The sequence below is a fragment of the Carica papaya genome, chromosome 7 (genome assembly GCF_054855325.1).
Source record: "Carica papaya isolate Zhongbai chromosome 7, ASM5485532v1, whole genome shotgun sequence".
NCBI classification, from domain to species: Eukaryota; Viridiplantae; Streptophyta; class Magnoliopsida; order Brassicales; family Caricaceae; genus Carica; species Carica papaya.
In genome coordinates, this window is record NC_142315.1 from 4,452,244 (window position 1) to 4,474,706 (window position 22,463).

Sequence of the window (22,463 nt, forward strand, 5' to 3'; positions counted from 1 at the left end):
CTGCTTGTATCTTTTAGCCATAAGTATTTCCTTGTACATTTTCACATTTTGTTGAGAATCTTTTTTAGCTTTACAGACCATTTGACACAAATAACTTTATGTCCCTTAGGAAGAGTGAATAGCTCCTATGTGTTGTTATTTTCTATGGATTTGATCTCTTCCTCCATGATTGTTTCCACTTACATCTTTGATGGCTTCATCAAAATTTATTGGTTCACTGTCAAGAAAAAGACAAAACAAATAATTTCAATCAAAGTTAGTGATGTCCTCAGTTTCATCATAGAGATCTTGAATGCTCTTTAATTTTCATGGCCTTTTACCTAAACTTCCTTGAGAAGTGGGTGATGTAACATGAGTTGGAGAATGAGGTGGAGTTGCCTTTTGCAATGGTACCATGGTCCCTTGGTCTTCCTCTTCAAAGTACGGAAAGAAATCATAAGTATTTTTTTCTTTCTTCTCTCAATTCCATGTTGCTTTTTCATTAAATTCAACATCTCTACTTACCATGATCTTGCCATTGCTTGAATTATATAATTTATAGCCTTTTAAGTTTGCATCATACTAATGAAAATATACTTGACACTTCGATCATTGAGCTTGAATCTCTCTTATTGTGGAATATGAGCATATGTAATATTTCTAAAAGCTCGCAATCGTTGACATTAGGTTTCATTCCACTCCATGCTTGTTAAAAAGTCATGTCTTTCAAACTTGATGTGGGAGACCTATTAGATAAATATACTGCACAAAAAATTATTTCGGCCCAAAATTCCTTGGGCATGTTTTTTTACTTTCAACATGCTTCTAGCCATATTAAGAATAGTTTTATTCTTTCTCTGTATAACTCCATTTTTGTGTGGTGATTTTGGAACCATTAACAGGCGACGAATTCCATTAGATTCATAAAAATCATAAAATTCTTTAGAAGTAAATTCACCTCCTCTATTTGTTCTCAAAAACTTTATTTCACAACTACAATATTTTTTTACAAAAGCTTTGAAATTTTTAAAAACAGAAAAAAAATCTAATTTTTGCTTTAAAAAATGTATTTAAGTCTTCCTACTAAAATCATCAATAAATAGTAGAAATTATTTGTTTTTACCAAATGAGGTGGATTGATTGGCCCACACACATCGGCATGCACAAGTTGAAGTAGTTTAGTTACTCTTGTAGTAACTTCTTTTGGGAAACTCCTTCTTGAATGCTTTCTAAATAGACATGCTTCATATAATTGATTAGGATGGTTGATTAATGACATCGATTTCACTATTTTTTCTTCTTGCATTGCCTTGAGTGCGCCAAAGTTGAAATGGTTAAATCTTATATGTCAACATCGTGCTTTATCTTCCACACTAGCCTTCAAACATCTTGCTTCAATAGTTTTGAGATTCAAGATAAACATTCTATTATTTGACATATGCACCTTATTAATCAAATTAACTCTTTAATCTCTAAACCAAAGACATTATCTTTCATGTGAATTTCATATCCATTTTTAAGAAGCTGTCCCAAACTCAAAATATAACTCCTTAACTTTGGCACATAGTAAACATTAGTAATAAGTACATGCCCATCATTTTTTAAAAGAGATTAAAATTGTACATTTTCCTTGAATTTGAACTTTTGAAGAGTTTCCAAAAGAAACATTGTCATTAATCTTCTCATCAAGCTCAATAAATTTTTCTTTATTGTCGTACATGTGATTGCTTGCTCCATTATCCAAGTACCATGAATTATGGATATCACTATCTCCCTCTTTACATGTTAGTAATAAAGTTGTTTCTTCCTCATCTTGTTTATCATTGACAAAATTGGCTTGTTCCTCCTTCCTGTTTGAAGTGTTACGATATTATTCCTCTTTCCCAAACATAATGTCCATATATATGACAATTGTAACATTTAATATTTGATTTGTTATAATTTCTATAGTTAGCTCTTCCTCTTTCTCTTCCTCTTCCACGGTCTCTATTTGACAGTTAACCTTTGTCTTTTATTATCAGCATCATCTTGTGTAACATCCACCCCTTTTATTTGTGAAAAATAAATAAAAAATTGAGAATTGGATTTAAATGAAAGGATGTTATTAATTTTGAGCGTTTTAAGTAATTTTAAGGACTTAAATGAAAGTAAATAAAAAAAATGGGGGTAAAAGTTTAAATAAGTAGAAGTGGAATGAGGCAAAAAGAAACAGAGAACGGATGGTCCTGATCGAACTGTATGAGGAAATCGAATGGCTGAGATTTAATGGAGAACGGACGGTCTAGATCTAGTTAGTGAGATCCAATGGTTGGAGAGGATAGGTATAAAAAAGAAAAGTTTAGAGTTTCTTTTCATTTGGGTGGGTAGTCGAGAGGAGGAGAGAAAGAGGTGAGCCGATTGGGTAAGAGGGACGAAAGGAAACTGTCGTGCACGGGGAAGCCGAGAGGAAGAAATAAGGAGAGGAAAAGAGAAGGGAGGCCGGAAAAGGAGAGAGGAAGGAGAAAAAAGAAAGAAGAGTGGCCGAATGAGAAGGAGAAGGGGAGCCGAGAACGGTCACCGCAAGGGAAGAAAAAAAAGGAAGAGAAGAGAGAGGCAGAGGCGAGAGAGTTGTGGAAGCCGAGCAAAAAAGAAAAAAAAGGAAGAAGAATCGACCGAGACATTATGCGACGAGGGAGACCGATACAAGGAAGGTAAGAAGATTTCATTTTTTTTTTCATTTTTCTTCCCCTATTCTCTTTCAATCCTTTTCTATTTTACATTAATCGATTTGTAGGTTTAAAAATAATCATCCGAATTTCAAGCAAGCTAGGGAGCCACGGGGTGTCCAAGAGGAAACAACTGGGAGCCAAACCTAGATTGAATCGCCCCATGCCAGAAAGGTAAAGCATTTGTTTTTGTATTTTTGGTGGCTGTTGAGCGGCGGGGGAGCAATGGTCGGGTGTCAGATTGGCCAGGCGAGCTCAGCCTGGCCACCTACCCGCACGAGAATCGAGGAAACTTCCACAAGAGTGGAAAACTGGCCCACCAGTGGAATCCGAGGGGCCTTCCTCGGGAATGGAGGCTGGATTCACCCTTTTGGGATTCCGATTCACCATTCGGGTAATTGAAAAGTCTTCCTCGAGTATGGGAATTTGATCCGCCAAATGGAAAGCTGAAAGGTCTTCCTCAGGTACGTATCCCAATATTTTCGAGATTTTCCATCAGATTATCATTGAAACCCGTAAATTCGATTAGATTAGTTTTGTTTAGTACTTAAATTATATTAATTAATTTGTGTCGTGCGCATACAGAAAATTAGGATGTTTAGGCGGATCTGGAAAGATTGTTGCGTAGGAGTGTAAGTATTTATGATTCTGAACCTAGATTTGGATTTTGAAAATTTCATGTTTTTTATTAATTTATGTGTATTTTAAAATTTGAATCGATATTGACCCGATTTTTAATGAAGAATAAAACCTGAAACTATAATCAGGGAACCTAAGCTATTGGAATTTATGAAGAGATGAAACCAGAAACAAACCCAAAGACTGAGGAATACTTGGACTATGATGAGAAATTGATTTTAACCTAAAAGAAAATTACTAGTTAAGTGGAAAGTTGAAAAAGAAAGAAAATAACATAAAGAAATGAATAAAAATAAAAGAATTAATTATGATGGTGAAATGATCAATTTAAATAAAATTTCAGAGAAAATAGAATGAGAGTAAAATAAATGCGAAATCAGAAATGAGAGAATGAGAGTGATTTAGGGTATAAACCCTGAATACCCCTTTTTATTTAGTCTGAATCAAAGAGGGGAGTGTGTGTGTGTAGCTGAAGTTCAGTGGGTATGGTGAATCTGCATATGGATAGAATTTGAAATCTAATCCAAACATGGACAGATGTTTATGAGTGTGATCACCTAACAAACGTATCTGTTACGACCATTGTGAGATTCTGTGTGTGGTTGATATCCATGCGATGGGGGGATCCATTTTGTCTCTCCCCAATGACGACATAACCAACATCGCGTGATGAAACCTTAGAAAAGACATTTCGAGTATACATGTGATCTTTCGTATGTATGTGATTATGTGGTCATATTTTGAGGCTATGATTGACATTCAAGTGTATATATATGTTCTTTCGAGAGTATGTGCATATACATTTGAGGATTATATATGATATTCGAGAGATTCAGAAATCTTATAAGAAACATATAAAATGGTGAAAATAAAAAATGAATTTTACATTGAAATATCACTATTGTACTTGTCTTATATTATGTGTTTTGCATTAAATCTTATATAGGTTGAGAGAATGAAAATATTTATTGAGTTGATAAAACTCATTAAATTTTACTTTTATATTTTTCAGATGAGAAAAAAGAGCCAGAACCGCTGCCAGGCGAGTAGAACCTATAAAAAGAGTCCCTATTTGTATATTTTGTGCATATTCGAGAAATTTTAGTTTTGTTTTGTTAAACTCTAAATTTTAATTTCATGTTTTGTATATATAACTACTGTATATATAACTATTGTATATATCACATTGGATGTTAGGTTATATGATAAATTTTGATATGTGTATATGTATATTTTGTGGGCCATTGCATGAAAATGACATGAGCATGAATTACACCTCATATCAAGTGTGGGGTGTTGCATCTTGAGTGTCATTTCTTTTTAATGCTTGACAACAACCACGAACACATCCTCTACCTCTTCCTCGTCCTTTTTGCTTTATACGAGGGCTTTAACTTGAGAACTTATTCCAAAGGCTCTTCTTGTCTTCTTTTTATTTTTTCTTCATGAACTTGTAGAGATCCCTCTAATTAATCAAAATTTAAAGTGTTTAGATCATTTGATTCCTTAATGGCACAAACCACATAGTCGAATTTTGGTGGCAATGATTGAAGAATTTTTTGCCATATCTCCTCATTTAGCTTACCATAAACTTTACCTTTGGGCAAAAATCTGAAATGGATTCAACATCCTTCATTTACAAAGCTTCAAATTCGTATTGTAAAGTTTGGAGTCGCACCTTCTTCACCTTGTCAACTCATTGGAGGGAATTCTTCAAAATCTCCCAATATTGCTTTGTGTTGGTAGCATCGGCTACCTTTAGAAATATAGATTCATTCAAACCTTGATTGATGAATGCAAGGACTACTTGATCATTCTTCTTTATTTATGTAAAACAATTCTTCTCATTTTGAGTTAAGGATCCTTCATCTTCATGTGGAGTAAAATCTCTTTCTACAATAACCCACATATCTTGGGGGCCAAGTATCATTTTCAAACGAAGGCACCAACTCTCATAGTTTTCTTTTGTAAGATAAAGAAATTGGAACGAAAATAGATTTTTGCTGTCGTCTCTCTAGAATTTTAATAAGAAATCAAGATCTAATACCACTTTGTTGGAGATAAGAGAAATAGGCTAGAAAGGCTAATAAGAAGAATCAAATTTTTTCTATTGTGGTTATAAAAAAGCTTCAAGTTCATGACTATTTATATGTACTATTACAAGTAATAGAATTAATTATAATTACCAACAAACATAATAAATTTAATTTATGATCCATAACTATTAACGAACCAAAAAATATAGAGAGACTCTAATTTATAAAGTTCAACTACTAACAAACTAATTAATTATATTTTGATTTGCAAATTAATTTTCAACATGAACAGTTTGTTTTCTATTTGGTATATATTCATGCTTGTTGAATGGAAGATTTATGCAGTGTTTCTTGAGAAATTAGGTCCTGACAAGGTCTGAAGTGTATTTTCACAAGCTGATGCATAGCGAATATCACATCAATAAACAAGCGTTCAGGAGAAAAAATATCTCAAGTGAGATTTATTAAGGGTAATAGCTTATTTTAAGTTCTCTAGAAGCAGTTTTGGAGATTTACTTAATAAAAGGATCTTCATTTCCAATATGAGAATTGAACAAGAGGAGAGATTTATGGTACGTTTGGAATATGAAAATGGGGTTAACAAATGAAAGTGGGTTGACGAGATTAATTAGTACAAACAAAATTAGGGTATTGCAAGAATTACTTTTGTGTCTCAACCGGATTAATTATAAGGTATAACCTAAACTTTGTAGATCTATGTAAATTTACTTAATTACATTGTTAATCAATAGATTGATAATCCAACTAAGTACTAACTAGATAATTAAATGGAATATGTTACGTATGTTAATCTAATATATCTTTTTCATTATTTGAATGATTGGATTATTGTTCCATATATTGAGATAATCATAAAGTTAAATCAATGATATTAATTAAATTTAATATTATAAGATTTTATTACAGAATTTAATGAAAAAGTATGTGAATTAAGATAGAAAGACAATGACTATGTCTCAACATTAGGTCAATTTAATTACGTATAAAAATATAAGTTATCACAAAATTTTATAAATGAAGTAATTAAAATCTATCAATTCAAAAAAAATAAAACATAATCAAAGCAAACGTATACAAAAAATTATATTATTACCAGCCCATGCAGACCATCATAATACATATTATTCCTCTAAAATAAATCCCTAGATCGACTTGACTGCATGTAAAGACTTCCACCATGACTTGCGGCAAAACTCATCAAACACAAAATTACTTCAAACGCCAAACATGGTCTTTGCTTTGCTAATAAACCAGAGTCAACCCAAATCGACAAATAATACTTTAAGACTCACTTTGCCGTCAACTTTCGTTGTAGGAGTCATATTTACACACACACACACACACACATCAATTAGTACTTGTATATATATACACACACACACACACATCTCAATTAGTAAATTTATTGACTGCGTAAACACATTTCATATACGGGTCATATCAAGAAACACATATTAACATTTAATATGTAAATATAATAATTAATCTAAAACATATATAATTATTTTTTAAAAATTAGTAATCAATACATAATCATATTTTCAATCTAAGTATATTATACGCTTACTAAATTCTCAAAGTAGTTAAATATATCTTTAAAAAATAACATATATATGTATATATAAATTAACAATCACCTATATAATATAAAATTGAACAACTACATACCATATTCACAAAACAATAAAATCAGGATCCTGTTGATCAAGTGCAATTTTGTTCTTCTAAATATTTTTGTATGAACAAGCAAAGGCATTCATATAATTTAAATAATTCCATATAATTATTAATTTCAATTTTATTTATAATAATTCAAGTTAATGCATCATATGCTTCACCAAGAATATGAACAGATGGTTACATATATTAATCTATTACAAACGTTATATATATATATATATATATATATATATATATATACATACATACATAGCTGTATGCCGATTTTGAATTGATTTACACGGCAAATAGAAAAAATGTTTTTTTTTTTTCCAATTTTCTCACAAAAATTTCTTTTCAATTAAGCAAGAATTATTGGAAACAATGCAGTCTCATTCAAAACCCTACATGAAATAATCTCAAGCTATTCCACAACATCCTCTATATATACCGACCTTAGCTCTATATATTTTTATCTCAAGCTGTGCCTCAATACCTCTACCTTGTTCCTCTCTCCTTCATTAAACCTTAAACCATTCGTACAATCTCCAGCAAGTATTCATTAATGGCTTTAAGAGTTGAAGCAAAAATCATCATCATCACCTTGGTGATGATTCTACAAACTATCGATTTTCTGGTAATGTCGCGGACGCTTCAAGACACTCTCATAGTCGAGAAACATCAACAATGGGTGGAAAAACATGGACGTGTTTATAAGGACAATGCGGAAAAAGAAATGCGTTTTAAGATATTTCAGGACAACATCAAATATATTGAGAATTCCAAAATTGCCAGAAATCAGAGTTATCAATTAAGTCTTAATAAATTTGCAGACATGACTAATGAAGAATTTTTAGCTTATTATACAGGATTCAATATGCCCACAAGGTCTGCATCAACCACATTCAAATACGATAATCTAGCTGACGTCCCACTCAGTGTCAACTGGGTTGAGAAAGGAGCTGTTACTGGAGTCAAGAATCAAAAGCATTGTGGTAACTAAAAACATCTCTTATCTTATAGCAAATTTTAATTTGATATTTTATAGTTTAAAATTTTTTAAGTCAAGATTATTTATTTATTTTTTTTACACCCACTATCTTATCATTTAGATATTAATCAAATTATTAATCTGTCTCTTTTATGAGTGTGTAATATAATTCTTTTTTACTTTTTTAAATAAAAAAGTAATGAATTTAACTAAAATCTGAATTATGAGATCATAAATTATAAAAAAATATTACAATATCTCAAATTAAAAACTTTAAGCACAGTGATTCAAATTAAATTTTGCCCGTATAAATGCATACATAATTATTTAACATAACCATATTTGTTTATTTGCTTGCAGGATCTTGTTGGGCATTTTCAGCAGTGGCAGCAATTGAAAGTATCAACCAGATCAAAAGCGGTAAATTGGTATCATTATCCGAGCAACAACTGATAGATTGTGTATCGAAAAACCATGGATGCTCTGGTGGTTGGACGGATTACGCATTCGAGTACGTGAAAAATAACGGAATCACCACCGAAGAAAATTACGAATACACAGAAAGCGACAACGGAGTTTGCAACACAGAAACTCCCGTCGTGGAGATCATTAATTATGAAGATGTACCAAAAAATGATGAGAAAGCATTACAACAAGCTGTTGCAAATCAGCCTGTCTCAGTTGGCATTGATGCCTACGGAAGTGATTTTCAGTTTTATTCAGGTGGGATTTTTACTGGAAGCTGTGGAAATTCACTGACTCATGCAGTAACAATAGTTGGTTATGGGAGTGAAAATGGAATGGATTACTGGTTGGTTAAGAATTCATGGGGTGAAAATTGGGGTGATGCTGGCTACATGAAAATTCAAAGAAATGCTGGTGTGGAAGGAGGACTCTGTGGGATTGCAATGGCAGCTTCTTACCCAGTTGCTTAATTAAACTTATATTATATATCTATATATATCTACTTGTGTTTCTTTCAATAAATTCTCTATATGTGTCTGTGTGTTTTGGCCCATTTTTTGTTGTGAAATTGCCAGTTTTTTTAGCTGGTAATTTTGTTGTAATTTTACGTCAATGTAACTGAGGATGATTACGTATTAATGGAGTTTTAACTGTTTTAATAAAGAAAATAACATAAACATAGAATTTAATTTAATTTAATATGTTAATATAATATATAATTTTTTTCACTCTTTCAGTGATTGGATGATTGTTCTACGTATTGAGATAATTCTGAAGTTAAATCCATTGCATTAATTAAATTTAATGTGATAAAGCTTCATTATTGAGTTTAATGAAAAAACAACATATATAATTATAAAATTAAAAATATCAATAGTCTCATTAATTACATTTAAAAATACAAATTACCTAAAATTATATTAATTAAATAATTAAAATATGTAAATTAAACAAAAATAAAACATAATCAAAACAAATGCAACGTAAAATATGCAAAAATTATATTATAATTAGCCCCTCCTGACCTTCATAAATATTATTGTTCAAATTAATTCTTAAATTGCATACAATTACAATAAATTAAAAGTAGAATAAAAAAGATAATATATAATACACGTAGAATGAAATTCATTAAAAATTTTTTTATCGTATATTTAAAAAAATTATACATGAGTTATTTATTAAAACAAATATAAAATATTCCTAGATAGTTAAACTCCTCTAAAATAAAATTCTCAGCTGAACTTGACTGTAAGTAAAGTTCTGGGTACTTACGCCATGACTTCCGGCGAACCTCATCAAGAACAAAATTATTTTGAAAGCCAAACGTGGCCTTTCGCTTTGCTGATTAAACCAGAGTCTAGCTGAAATGGACAAAAGACTTAAAAGACTCATTTTGCAGCAACTTTCGTTGACTAATATCTGCTATTATATATTTTTAATTCTTTAAAATTGTTATTATTTTTTTAGTACAATATAATATAATATATAATAAATTTAATTATATATATTTGTATTGTATGTAGAATTTAAATAATATTATTTATGATATATATTGAATCATTCTACTAAAGCTGATAGAATTTTCTTTTTGTTGAATAAATTATAGGATTGAAAATACATTATTCTAATTATATGTAAAATATCTGTTTCTAATATAAAATTAACATATTTTCTAATTAAATTAAGTGTAAATTTGTAAATAAATTTTATATAATTTTAAAAGATTTATTCTAAATGTAACTTTAATTAATATTATGATATGTGATTTTTTTTTTCTTTTTTAATCATGGATCACTTCTCTATTATGGATACTAATGCATCTCCTCCCCTTATAAATTGTAATTAAGTAACGGCGTGTGTATACATATATATATATATATATATATATATATATATATATACACACACACCCACATATATACATACATAAATAAATTAGTAAATTAATTTACTCGGTAAGCACGTTTCATGTACGGGTTATATTTAGAAATACACATTAATATTTAATATGCAATAAAATAATTAATTTAGAACATATATAATTATTTTTTTAAAAATTAGTAATAGTTATCATTTGTAATACGTCAAAAAATATTAGGAAATATTATAAAGAAAGATAACTAATAAAAGAAATCAATAGGTAGTCATATTTTAAATTTAACGCGATTATACACTTGTTAAATTCTAATAATAATTAAATATATCTTTACAAAAATAAGATAAAAACATATATACATAACAATTACATATATAATATTTGATTTAAACCATAAACTGCATACCATATTCACAAAACAATAAGATCAGGATCTTGTTGGTCAAGTACAGTTTTATAAGTATAAATTTTTTTTTTGTATGAACAAAAGAAGGCATATTTATAATTTAAATAATTCCATGTAGTTATTAACTTCAGTTTTGTTTATAGTAATTTAAGTTAATGTATCATATGCTTCACCAAGAATATGATCAGATGGTTATGTACATTATCTATTATAAATATTGGGTATATACATATATAGCTAAATGCAATTCTTTTAATGATTTATCTGGCAAAGAGAAGATTATCGTTTCCAATTTTCTCGAAAAAAAAATTATTTTCAATTTAGCAGGAATTATCGGAAACAATGAAGTCTCCTTCTAAAAAGCCTACATGAATTAATCTCAAGCTGTTCCTCAAGAATCCTCCATATATACGTAACTTGCTCTATATATTTTTATCTCAAGCTGTGCCTCAATACCCCGCTCCTTCTCCTTCTCTCTTCAATTACCCCTAAACCATTCATACAATCTACAGCAAATATTCATTAATGGCTTTCAGATTTGAAACAAAAATCATCATCATCACTTTGGTGATGATTCTACAAACTATTGATTTTCTAGGCATGTCGCGGATGGTTCAAGACACTCTCATAGTCGAGAAACATCAACAATGGGTGGAGAAACATGGACGTGTTTATAAGGATAATGCAGAAAAAGAATTTCGTTTTAATATATTTAAAGACAATATTAAATTCATTGAAAATTCGAAAATTGCTGAAAATCAAAGTTACCAATTAAGTCTTAATGAATTTGCAGATATGACTAACGAAGAATTTGTAGCTTATTATGCAGGATTGAAGATTCTCAAAAAGTCTACAACAAGCTCATTCAGATATAAAGATTTGACTGATGTTCCACTCAGTGTTAATTGGGTTGAGCAAGGAGCCGTCACTGAAGTTAAGAACCAAAAAAATTGTTGTAAGTAGAAACATCTTTTATTACAATTTAAAATTTTTTAATTTAAGATTTTTTTGTTCATTTTTAAAATGTGTTATCTTCTTATTCAAATGTTAGTCAAGTTAAAATATAGTATTTCTTATGAAAATAACGTTTAATTTTGTTTTACTCTTCTACAGTAAAAAAAAAAAAAATGAATTTAACTAAACTATAACTATATTATAGCTATGTTCTCATATGCTTCTTTTCTGCTGTTCAAAGATATCTCCAAATCGCTTCTCTTTCTTGGTTTCAGATCAACTAGCAATTCTTGTCAAATTAAAATTTATCCCTATAAATATATATATAGTTATTTATCATAACTATTTTTGCTTGTAGTGTCTTGTTGGGCATTTTCAGCTGTAGCAGCAATTGAAGGTATCACCCAGATTAAAACAGGTGAATTGATATCTTTATCCGAGCAACAACTAGTAGATTGTGTATCAGATAACCATGGATGTTTTGGTGGTTGGCCAAATAATGCATTCGAGTACGTAAAAAATAATGGAATCACCACCGAAGCAAATTACGGATATACAGCAAGCGACAACGGAGTTTGCAATTCGGAAACTCCTATCGTCAAGATCATTGATTAGGAAGATGTACCAGAAAATGATGAGAGATCATTACAGGAAGCTGTAGCAAATCAGCCTGTCTCAGTTGCCATTGATGCCCGTGGAAGTGATTTTCAATTTTATTCAAGTGGGATTTTTACTGGAAGCTGTGAAAATTCACTGACTCATGCAGTAACAATAGTAGGTTATGGGAGTGAAAATGGAATGGATTACTGGTTGGTTAAAAATTCATGGGGTCAAAATTGGGGTGATGCTGGTTACATGAAAATTCAAAGAAATGCTGCTGTGGAAGGAGGACTCTGTGGGATTGCAATGGCAGCTTCTTATCCAATGGCTTAATTAAACTTATAATATATATATATATATATATCTACTAGTGTTTCTTTCAAAAAGTTCTCTACATGTGTGGTGTGTTTTGGCCAATTTTTTGTTATGACATTGCTAGTTTTTTAGCTGGTAATTTGTTTCAATTTTATTAATGGAGTTTAACTATGAAATATATACATACATATATATATATATATATGTTGTTATTTTATGTAGAATCCTTGTTCTTGAACTAATAATATTATAATATCGTTAACGCAAACCAGTTCTCATATTCAACCAAATTCATACTGAAAATCGCAGCCAGCCACAGAGTATTTTGACATGATTCTATAAGCTGGTAAAGAAATAGATTAAATTAATAATGACATCATAATTAGAAAAGAGAATATAAATTAAAAGGGAAAATACTATATATATACATATATTGTATACATTACATTGGAGAATACCTTATATATTAAAGAAAAAATTAACTAGCTTGTAAAAAACGTAGAGCTAAATGCAGTATTTTAAGTGCATGAATTTTTAAGCAATTAACTATTAAAATTTTAAATTGTATCCAATTAAATGTTTAGTTTAGCATTACATAATTTTTAATTTAATAGAATAAATAATTTAATTCAATAGCATATTAGAGATATTGTATGACTAAATTAAATTAAATATCAATGAATTATTAAATTTCTGTATAAAAATAATATTATAAAATAATTAAGTTTTCTATTTTAACATAATTATAATGAATTAAAAATTTAATACAAATTTTTTATTTAAAATTAATGATATTAAATATTGTACGACATGATACATACATTTGGCTTACTATATGCCATACTAATGTCACACTATATGTTAATATATATATATATATATATATATATATAATAAGGAAGATGGGCATAAGCTTCTTGATTTTTTTTTGGTTACTGTTTAAGTAAAATATGATGTATATATATGTATACACTAATTTATTTAACATGTTACATAACGCAATATTTTATACCAAATGCAGAATCAACTATTTCCAAATCTCTACCAAGATAGTAAAATGACAATAAAAATGTATAACTAGAGTAACTGATTATATATATATATATATACACTGGTTAAATTTAATGTGTTGTCATATTTTTTGATTTCACTTACTATACATTTCTCAAGTTTTTATAGTAATTAAATATATCTTTGAAATAAAATAAAAAAATAAATATGTATATATGAACATAATATATAAATCAATAATTACATAATACAAAATATTTTATATTAACATATTGAAAAAAGCACATTAAAATCATGAGGGTTTTCTTGCATAACCATAGGAAGCGTATACGTTAAGAAGGCATATATATATAAGGTAGCTCTTCCGTAAGGCAAAGCTGTGAAAGAAGAAAGCTAGTTCATTAATTCAAACAATTCCACGATTGAAATTAAGCAAATAACCATAAGCTAAAATTGCAGTTTATTTATAGTAGTTATATACAATCCATTATCAATATTACCCATATATATATATATGTGTGTGTGTGTATAGCTAAATGCCAATTGTTTAATTGACTTATACGGCAGATTAAAGAAAGAAAAATTTCCAACTCTTTTTCCACGCAAATTGCTTTTCAAAACCCTACATGAAATGAAATAATCTAAAGCTGTTCCTCATCAGTATCCTCTACATAAATTATATATGTATATGTATATATGCCTACATTCTCCTCTCTCCTTCTCAAAGCTCAAACCGTTGATACAATCTCCAGCAAGTATTAGTTAATGGCTTTAAGATTTGAAACAAAAGTCATCATCATCACCTTGGTGATGATACTAGGAATTATGAAATTTCCAGCCATGTCGCGCACACTTCAAGACACTTATGTTGCCGAGAAACACCAAGAATGGATGATTAAATATGGGCGTGTTTACAATGATAACGCAGAGAAGGAAATTCGTTTTAAGATATTCAATGATAATATCGTATTTTTAGAAAATTTTAAAATTACAGAAAATTTTATTTATCAATTAACTCTTAATGAATTTGCAGATATGACTAACGAAGAATTTTTAGCATTTCATGCAGGATTTAAGATATCAATACAGTCCATAGGAATGCACCGAACAAATTCATTCAGATATAAAAACTCAACTGATGTTCCACTTAATATCAATTGGGTTAAACAAGGAGCTGTCACCAAAGTTAAGGACCAAAGTCTTTGTGGTAATAATTTTTTAGCAAAATTTCAAATATAATTCATTAATTATATGACATATACACAAATAATAACACAAATTTCTAATGAGAATACACAATACACATGACCCACAACTCAAACTCACAAACATGGTTTGTGTCTTTGTGGTAGTTAAATACATTCACAATCATATATTTGTGTGTATATATAATTATTGAACTATTTAGCTATGTTTTGACTGATTTGCTTGCAGGATGTTGTTGGGCATTTTCAGCAGTGGCAGCAATTGAAGGTATTATCCAAATCAAAACAGGCAAATTAGTATCGTTGTCTGAACAAGAACTAGTAGATTGTGTATCAAAAAGTGATGGATGTTCTGGTGGTTGGATGAATTATGCATTCGAGTACGTAAAAGAAAATGGCATCACCACTGAAGAAAATTACGAATACAAGGCAAATGATGGACATTGCAACTCGATAAAATCCATCATCCCAGCTGCCAATATCACAAATTATGAAAACGTACCACAAAATGATGAGAGAGCATTACAGCAAGCTGTAGCAAAACAGCCTGTCTCAGTTGCTATTGATGCCCGTGGAAGTGAGTTTCAGTTTTATTCAAGTGGGATTTTTAATGGAGTTTGTGGAAATTCACTGACTCATGCAGTAACCATAGTAGGTTATGGAAGTGAAAAAGGAATAGATTATTGGTTAATTAAGAATTCATGGGGTAAAACATGGGGTGATGCTGGCTACATGAAGATTAAAAGAAATGGTGGTGTACCAGGAGGACTCTGCGGTATTGCAATGCAAGCTTCCTATCCAATTGCTTAATTAAGCTAACATATTACATATATTTATGTAAACATAAGTACCTTCTAATAAGTATGTGGTAAGCCAATTGCTGATTGATCTTGTTCTTTTACTTAGTGAATTTATAAAAACAGAAACAATAAACATATAACACAAGAAAACACGTAATGAAATGCCATAATGTGCCTCCTTCACTCTTTTGTTATAATTTAGACCCAACCCCAAGGACAAATCTAAAAAGAAATCAAAAGATATTAATAAGCTATCTTTGAAGCTAAAACACGTCTCTCCAGTTAAATTTCATATGTCATATCTAAACAGACTCGTAAAAAATGAACGAAATAAAATGATGTCATACATAAATAGAACACTTCTTCAACAACATAAGATTCTATTACTAACTCCAGCATCAACTAAAAGATTTATTTTGAAAATTTTTTTTAAAAAAATTACTTTTATATTTTGAGGTTGACACTGAATTTATTTTAAAATTTTCAAAAAAAAAGTTATTTTTATGTTTTGAGGCTGACACTGAATTTATTTTATAGAACTGTTTATATTCCACCATTAGAAACCACACTCGGAACTTAACTAGTCATTTCTCTTGCCATATCCATCAAAACTATAGCCTTTAACCATAGTAAAAGAGGATTACTCTTTTGTAATTCATCACATTGATATATATGCTAGCATCTTCAAAGTGTAGGGTCCGAATAAAGATAAAATTAATTGTGTAAATTAAGTTAATATCAATTAATTAGTAGAAATTAATAATCATAATTCTAAATTAAATTGATGCACAACGAATTAAAAATAATAAATAAATAATAACTGAAAAATTAAATAGACACAGAATTTTACGTGAAAAATCTTTCGATGTAAATTGAATTAAATTCGCGTAAACAAACTCATTTAAACTTCACCGTAAAAAGGACGAAATTGTTGATGTCGGCGATGATGTCATCAATGAGAGAATGAAAACCACTTTTTCTTTCTTCTCTTGGTAGCCGCTTAACTTTTATATACATATGTATATATATATATATATATACAAGTTCTCTTCTTCCTTTCCTCTTGCCGCACACTCTTTTCTTTTTCTGCAACACACGTATATATACCAAAAAAACAAAGAGACTGCAACTCTAATTCTTTTTTTTTTCTTTTTTTTTAAATTACTGATTTGCCCTTTTTTTTGGTTTCGGCTACATAAAGAACCAACAATCTCCCCCTCCAGCTCATGATGAGATGTCCACCATACATTGCTCAATGTCCAATCAGTTCCATCTTCTTGGTGCAAAACTGATGTTTGTCACGAATCACCACCTTAGTCAACATGTCAGCTGAATTTTTATCAGTGTGAATCTTTTTCAATAGTATATCTTTATTATTCATTATATCTCATATCCAACAGTATCTTACATCAATATATTTTCGTACGACAATGATATGTGATATTCTTACTCAAATCTAGAGTATTTTAACTATTACAATTCATCACATATTCATCTTGTTTAAAACTCAACTTTTTCGAGAAATCTTTTTATCTAAAGCATTTTTTTACCTGTTTCAGTCAAAACTATATACTCTGCATCAATTGTAGATTAGACAATACATTTTTACAATTTAGAAAATGTAAACATATATCCTGAAGTAGACTTCATGTTATCAATGTCATCTATCATATATGCATATGCATATCCCTTTAGAATTGGTTCTGAACCTCCAAAATACAAGCACATCTTAGAAGTACCTCTCAAATATCTGAAAATCCATTTTACTGCTTCACAATGACTCTTATCAGGATTAGAAAGGAATCTGCTTGCCAAACCAATAGCATGAGCAATATCTGATCGAGTGCAAACCATAGCATACATCAAACTCCCAATTATAGAAGAGTAAGGAACAATCGACATTTCTTCTTTTTCTTCTTGAGTAACAAGACATAATTTTTTGCTAAGTGTTAAGTGATTAGCAAGTCGTGTGCTAACCGGTTTAGCATTCTTCATATGAAATCTGTTTAGAACCTGCTTAACATACCTTTCTTGTGACAACCATAATTTTTTAGTTTTCCTATCATGAGTAATTTGCATACCCAAAACCTGACTTGCTAATCCTAAATCTTTCATGTTAAAAGAGCCAAATAATTCTTTTTTTAAAACTACTAATCTCTATTGTGTCTTATCTTATTATCAATATATTATCAACATAAAGCAACAAAATGACAAACTTACCATATGGGAATGTTCTGAAGTACACACAATGATCTACATCTGTTCTGGTGTAGCCATGATTGACCATAAAAGAATCAAATTTCTTGTACCACTGTCTCGAAGCCTATTTCAATCCATAACTCTTTTTTAACATGTAAACCATGTGTTCTTTCCCTTTGATTTCAAAATCCTCTAGTTTATCCATATAGATTTCTTCTTCCAAATCACAATGAAAGAATGTTGTTTTTATATCTAGTTGTTCCAGCTCAAGATCTAAACTAGTAGTTAAATCAAGAATTACCAGAATAGAGCTCATCTTCACAACATGAGAAAATATCTAATCAAAGTCAATTCATTTCTTCTAATTAAAACCCTTTACTACCAAACAAGCCTTATATTTCACTAACTTCTCATCGTCCATCTTAAGCTTGTATACCCACTTATTTTTCAAAGCTTTTCTACCTTTTGGAAGTTCAACTAACTCATAGGAATTATTCTTTTTCAAAGAGCTCATCTCTTCTTTTGTTGCTTTCAACCACTGAGCCTTTTCTTGATGGTTCTAAACTTATTGAAAGCTTTATGGCTCCTCCTCTTCAGTAACTATAATATACTCAGAATTGGGAGTATCTAGTAGATGGATGATATATTCTAGTTGATCTTCTAAGCTGAGGTTCTTCTGTAACTTAGGATACAAGGGGCTGCTCCCCCTGCTCAATATAATATGGTGCTGACATATTATCAAACCCTTAGTCATCATGTAACTCTCCCTCATCTATGACATCTCTGATTGAAGGAGAAACTAGTGCAGGAAGAGAAATATCTTCACTTATAATCTTCTATGATGTCTCAAAGTCTAATAAGGTCTTGGGCTCATTAAAAATCGCATCTTTGAACCTAACGATTTTTTTCTTCACTGGATCCCATAATATATACTCTATATCTCCATAACCCAGAAAAATATGAAACTGTCATATCATCAAACTTTTGTCTCTACTTAGTAGGTACATGTATAAATATCTTGTAGCTAAATACCTTCAAATAAGAATATATGACGTCCTTCCCAAATCATACTCTCTGAGAAATATCAAAATCTAAATGAGCTTATGAAGATTGATTCATCAAGTAGCATGCAATGTAGAGTGCTTCACCCTCAAATGGTTTTAGTAAATTAGCTATTTTTAACGTGCATATGACCTTTTCAATGACAGTCCTATTTGTTCTTTCAGCTACACCATTATGTTAAGGAGTACCAAATACTGTCTTCTCATGTCTAATTCTATGTTGTAGGCAGTAATTCTCAAACTCTTTTGAAGTGTATTCACCACCATTGTCATTATGAAGATACTTTAAGGAAGTTCTTTCTCTTTTTTCACCATATCATGAAATTGCTTAAAATACTAAAGAATCTGGTCTTTTGTTTTCAATACAAACACCTAAACTTTTCGTGAAGCATCATCAATAAAAATAAGAAAATATTTGCTACCTCCTAAAGTTTCCACATCAATAGGACCAAACACATCATAGTAAGCTAATTCAAGAACATTCTTTTTTTTTTTCTCAGATGAGCTAGTAAAAGAAATTCTATGTTGTTTACTATACACACAATAGTCACAAGGATTTAAACTCATACCTTTTGCAGAGGGAATAAGGGATTTCTTTGTCAAAATCTGCAACCCCTTCTCACTCATGTGAGCCAACCTCTTATGCCACAAGTCTGGTGAAATATCATCTTCAGCTGCTTTCAGTGCACCTCTAATAGTATTCATCTGAGTTTTGTAAAATATATAACACAATTTGCCTCTAGCAACTACAATTGAACATTTAGTGAGTTTTTATTTTCTACCATCAAATAGATTGTAATAACAATTTAAATCAATCATATTTATAAAAATAAGATTAAGACGTAAATCTGGTACATGTTGCACGTTTTTCAGAGTCAATGTGCAACCAACATCTGTCTGCACACAAATATCACCAATACCCATAATATATGCGTAGCTGACATTACCTATCTTCACTCTACCAAAATTTTTTGCTTTGTACATTGTAAAGACATCTCTTCTGGGTATACCATGATAGGATACTACAGAATCAACAACTCACTCAGTATCAAAATCAGTGATGCAGCTATGATCCTCAATAAATAAAAGTATAACCAGTTATTTACCGTCATTAGCTACAATTGCGGTAGTATTCTGATCATTTGTCTTTTTCTGATTTTTTTTCACTATTATGTTCTTTTTTTCAAATTCTGTAATTTCTTTTCATATGTCCCTCTTTATCACAATGATAACAACTAAACTTACCTTTCATCTGTGATTTACCTCTAGATTTATAGCACCCCTTAGGACCTCTACTTTTACTTCTACTCATGCTCTCTATTGTTATAACAAGTGTCTGTGAAGTCTCAATATCTATATCTTTTCTTCTAGTCTCTTCATTGTGCAGACTATCTATTATCACAGGTAAAGACAAAATACCATTTGGAGTAAAATTGGTAAGAGACACTACTAAGGCTTTCTAACTGTCTGGTAAAAAGCTTAAGAGCAATAATGCATGCAATTCATCATCTAAAATTATTTTCATTGTATTTAACTCATTTACTAACTCTTAAAATTTACTCAAGTGTTCTGCAAGTGATTATCCATCTCTCAGCTTCAGATTTACAAGCTTTCTAATAATAAAAGTCTTATTCCGAGCATTTTTACTCTCATACATATTTTTTAATTTATTTCACAAAACTTGTGCATTTACATCTTTATTTATGTAATGTTAGACACTATTATTCACCCGCTGTCAGATAGTTCCTACAGTCTTTCTATGCATCTTCTCCCAATCATTATCTGATTTTTCCATTAGCTTAGAAGTTCATAACTTAATCAGATCATATAAATTCTTATAATAAAGAAGATCTTCCATCTTTGACTTCCAAATTGAATAATTTAAAGAATATAATTTTATCATAGTACCAACAAATTTCTTCATCGTAATTCACACAATTAATCTCATACCACAAATATATCAACAAAGCAATCAATCAAGTTCTGATACCACTTGTTGTATCCCGAACAAAGATAAAATTAATTATATAAATTAAGTCAATCTTAAATTGATGCATAATTGAGTAGACACAAGAATGTATGTGAAAAAACCTTCAATGTGAAAGAAAAAATTAGGATCAAGCTCGGAATTAAATCTACTTTTAATAAAATTAATTACAAGATAATTCAATAATAATTTAAACTTTCCTAATAAAAGGACGAAATTATTGATGTTGATGATGATGTCGTCAAGGAGAGAGAATGAAAACCACTTTTTCTTTTCTCTCTTGTTAGCCACTCAACTTGTATATATATATATATGTGTGTGTGTATATATATATATATACAAGTTCTCTTCTTCCTATCCTCTTGCCGCCGCACACTCTTCTCTCTTTCTCTCTTTTTCTTTTTCTGCAACAGACATATATATACCAAACAAAAAAGACTGCAACCCTATTTCTTTTTTTTTTCTTTTCTTTTTAAATTACTGATTTGCTCTTTTTTTTTTTTTGGGGCTGGATACATAACCAACACAAAGTCGCTTGGAACAATAAACTATTCCTATGGAATTCATCTCATTGTAGAAGCTCAATTTTTATTATGCTGTATAAAAAATTACTTTCTCAGTATGAATTTTCAAATGAATTGTACAAACAAGGTTAATCTTTAAACATACACTAAACTCAACATCAATGAATTGTGCAAATAAAACCCTTCAAAAACAAAATCTGTGAGAACTTGCGCCATGACTTGCGGCAAGAGTCTTTAAAAACAAAATTATTTTAAAAGCCAAAATGACCTTTGCTTTGCTGATAAACCAGAGTCTACCCAAATCGACAAATACTTGAGCTCACTTTGCCTTCAACTTCATTGACTAATATCTGTTATTTTATATTGTTAAGTTTTAAAAAATGTGGCCTTTTCCTTTTGCGCTTCGGACTCTTGTGATTGTTTCTTCTTCAAATTGAGGCCAAGGTGAGTTTGTGGAGATTAGGACTCTACTTGGGATGAAAAATCAAAGAGAGAAGAGTCCTTGAAGTGAGCAACCCGCGACAAGTTCATCTCGGAAGTCTTTCCATGCGGGTTGAATCCTTTTCACAAATAGGGACTTTATTTCCCACATGATTTTAGGAAGAGAAGTATAAACAATGAAGAGAGAAGCTTCCAACTATCCTACTTATTATTTTATTATTTCATTGATTATTTCAAGTTGAGATTAGACTAGACTATTATTTTATTAGTTATTTTAAGAGTATTTTAATCATAAAATTATGATAAATTATGAGTAAGGTAGAATTTGATTTAAATTCAAGTAGTTGCAGTTGTTTAAAACTATTCTAATATGAAGACAACACCCTAGGTAAATCATTTATATATGCCTACCTTGCTCTATACATTTTTATCAAGCTCCTCCATTCTTCGTTAAAGCCTAAACCATTCATACAATCTCCGGTAAGTATTAATTAATGGCTTTAAGAGTTGAAACAGAAGTTGCGATTGTCACGTTGGTGATGATTCTACAGACTATGGATTTTCTGGCTATGGTATAGACACTTTA

The 22,463-nt window shown here is 30.1% G+C and overlaps 2 protein-coding genes and 1 pseudogene across 2 annotated transcripts; all 3 read left to right on the forward strand.

Annotated features, from left to right (window-relative positions):
• The first annotated feature begins 7,498 nt into the window (after window positions 1-7,498).
• LOC110821918 (senescence-specific cysteine protease SAG12-like) lies at window positions 7,499-9,134 on the forward strand. The gene is made up of 2 exons (XM_022051887.2): window positions 7,499-8,034; window positions 8,391-9,134. Exons 1-2 carry the CDS (start codon window positions 7,605-7,607, stop codon window positions 8,963-8,965), a joined length of 1,005 nt encoding a protein of 334 aa, XP_021907579.1. The 5' UTR covers window positions 7,499-7,604; the 3' UTR covers window positions 8,966-9,134.
• Window positions 9,135-11,389: 2,255 nt separating this feature from the next.
• Window positions 11,390-12,667, forward strand: LOC110815518 (senescence-specific cysteine protease SAG12 pseudogene; annotated as a pseudogene).
• A 1,680-nt stretch (window positions 12,668-14,347) lies between these two features.
• Window positions 14,348-15,751, forward strand: LOC110815527 (senescence-specific cysteine protease SAG12-like). Its single transcript, XM_022043360.2, has 2 exons — window positions 14,348-14,867; window positions 15,095-15,751. The coding sequence occupies exons 1-2, from the start codon at window positions 14,426-14,428 to the stop codon at window positions 15,673-15,675; spliced, it is 1,023 nt and encodes a 340-aa protein (XP_021899052.1). The 5' UTR covers window positions 14,348-14,425; the 3' UTR covers window positions 15,676-15,751.
• The last annotated feature ends 6,712 nt before the right edge of the window (window positions 15,752-22,463 follow it).